The sequence below is a fragment of the Drosophila busckii genome, chromosome 2R, assembly GCF_011750605.1.
Source record: "Drosophila busckii strain San Diego stock center, stock number 13000-0081.31 chromosome 2R, ASM1175060v1, whole genome shotgun sequence".
In the NCBI taxonomy this organism is placed as follows: domain Eukaryota; kingdom Metazoa; phylum Arthropoda; class Insecta; order Diptera; family Drosophilidae; genus Drosophila; species Drosophila busckii.
The window spans coordinates 3,322,357-3,324,457 of NC_046605.1; the positions used below are offsets into that span (position 1 = coordinate 3,322,357).

Sequence of the window (2,101 nt, forward strand, 5' to 3'; positions counted from 1 at the left end):
TTAACTTGGAGTGGAAATCAAATCAAATCAAATCACTAGTGAATTTGTAATTTAAGCTTTTTTGATTTTAATCCTTCAACTTTTATCGACATAAATTTGGCTCTATTGCCTATTGTTATATTTAACGCCAATCTTATCAAGCTTGTCGTTCTCAGCCATAAAAATTCGTAGACCTTGACCTACACAACAATTTGTTGCTTGTAAACTTGCAATCGTTTGAATTTAATTATGTAGTGATTTTTATTTATTAATAAACCTTTTCAAATCAAGGGCCCTCGATTGGCATACGGCATTTGCAGGCTGTGCTGCTCTTTGTGATTCTAACCATCAATTTGGTGGTAAGATTCAATGTGGGCGTGTCTGTTGTAGCCATGACTAATGCGGCTTCCACCAATCCAGACTTTCCAGTAAGTTGTTATCAATATATATAATAAATAGTTCAAAACAATAATTATAAATTTCAGGAATTTGCCTGGACAGAGGCGCAGAAGTCTTACATTTACTCCAGCTTCTATTGGGGCTACGTGTTGACCAATTTCTTGGCCGGATTTCTGGTGCGTCTCTTTGGTGCTAAAGCACTCATTTTGGTAACAACCTTGGGCAGTGGCGTACTCTGCGCTTTGACGCCTCTGGTCATAGGCTGGTGGGAGTGGCAGGCCTACTGTGCAATGCGCATACTGCTGGGAATCTTCCAGGGCGCACTTTATTCCTGCACGCTGCATCACATGGCCAAATGGTCGCCACCCAAGGAACGCAATCGCCTGGGCGCCTTTGCCTATTCAGGCGCCTATCTCGGCACTGTGCTGGCCACAGCTATAAGCGGACCCATAGCAAGCAGCAGCTGGGGCTGGCCGGGCATTTCCTATGTATGCGCAGGCATTTGTGTGGTGGGCGGCCTGCTCTTTTGGCTTTTGAGCGACAAGAATCCGCCCAGCTCGCGTTGGATTAGTCAGGCTGAGCTTGTCTACATTGAGAGCTCGCTGCACAGAGAGGAGGGCTTCCATGCCAAGAAGATACCCGTGCCCTGGCGTGCCATCTTCACCTCAGTACCTTTTATTTCTCTCACAATCGTAAGCATTGCTCAGGGCTGGGCTAATGCCACTTTGCAAACCCAGACACCTGCCTATATGCATGGCGTGCTTCAAATGGATATAAAAAGCAACGCTCTCTACTCGTCGCTGCCTAATCTAGTTAAATGGATCATGTCCTACGTCTTCCTGGCATTTGCTGATGTATCCACCACACGCAATTGGATGTCACAGACAAAGTTGTGCAAGCTGCTAAATACTTTGGCCACCTGGGGACCTGCTTTGATATTAGTTGGCATTGGCTTTCTGGACAAGAATCAAATTGAACTTGCTGTGGGACTTTTAGTACTCGATGCTGCCATAAGTGGAGGCGGACTAATTGGCAGCACTTTACCCCTAACAGATCTTTCACCTAATCATACGGCTATGCTTATGGCCATTTCGAATGGCTGTGTGGTGTTCTTTGTAATGTTTGCGCCCTTATTTGTCGGTGTCGTTGTCACGGATTCTGTAAGTAACGCAAGATATTAAATTTTTCACGTTTTAATGTCTTATGTTCTCACAGAGCTCGCGTGCTCAATGGCAAATTGTGTTTGCTATGACGGCCGCCATCTTTTTCATCGGCAACTTGATCTATGTCATTTGGGGCTCCTGCGAGCTGCAGCCTTGGGATGCTGTAGACTACTTGAAAGTGAAAGATGTGGAGTCAGACGCGGAGAAGAATCAAGCTGACAAAGTGACTAATGAAGAAAAAGTTCCAGAAAAGTGTTCATAATTTGCAACAAAATATAAATTCAAATCATTAGCTTAAAGCTTAAAATAAAGCGAAATAAATGTTAATATATTTTAATATAATATATACGTTTGCTTGATTTATCTTATTAGCAGCAATAAGTAACGATAAGTAAGATCTCTATTTCTAAGAAGACTTTGAAAAGCTTAAAATACAATATATACAATAAACACTATAGGCAAGATCTTGTACAATACCACGATGTAAACTGTGACTTTAAAGTAAGAGTGCTAATATCTAACATTATGTAGCAATTAATTATAATTGCACTTAAGATTGC

General features: G+C 42.1%; 1 protein-coding gene across 1 annotated transcript; it reads left to right on the forward strand.

The window, feature by feature from the left end:
• Positions 1-260: 260 nt before the first annotated feature.
• Positions 261-1,803, forward strand: LOC108594668 (putative inorganic phosphate cotransporter; the record flags this gene model as incomplete). Its single annotated transcript, XM_017979809.1, has 3 exons — positions 261-407; positions 465-1,538; positions 1,594-1,803. Coding segments are annotated over 3 exons (1,431 nt in total), but the record flags the coding sequence as incomplete, so codon positions are not given.
• Between the last annotated feature and the right edge of the window lie 298 nt (positions 1,804-2,101).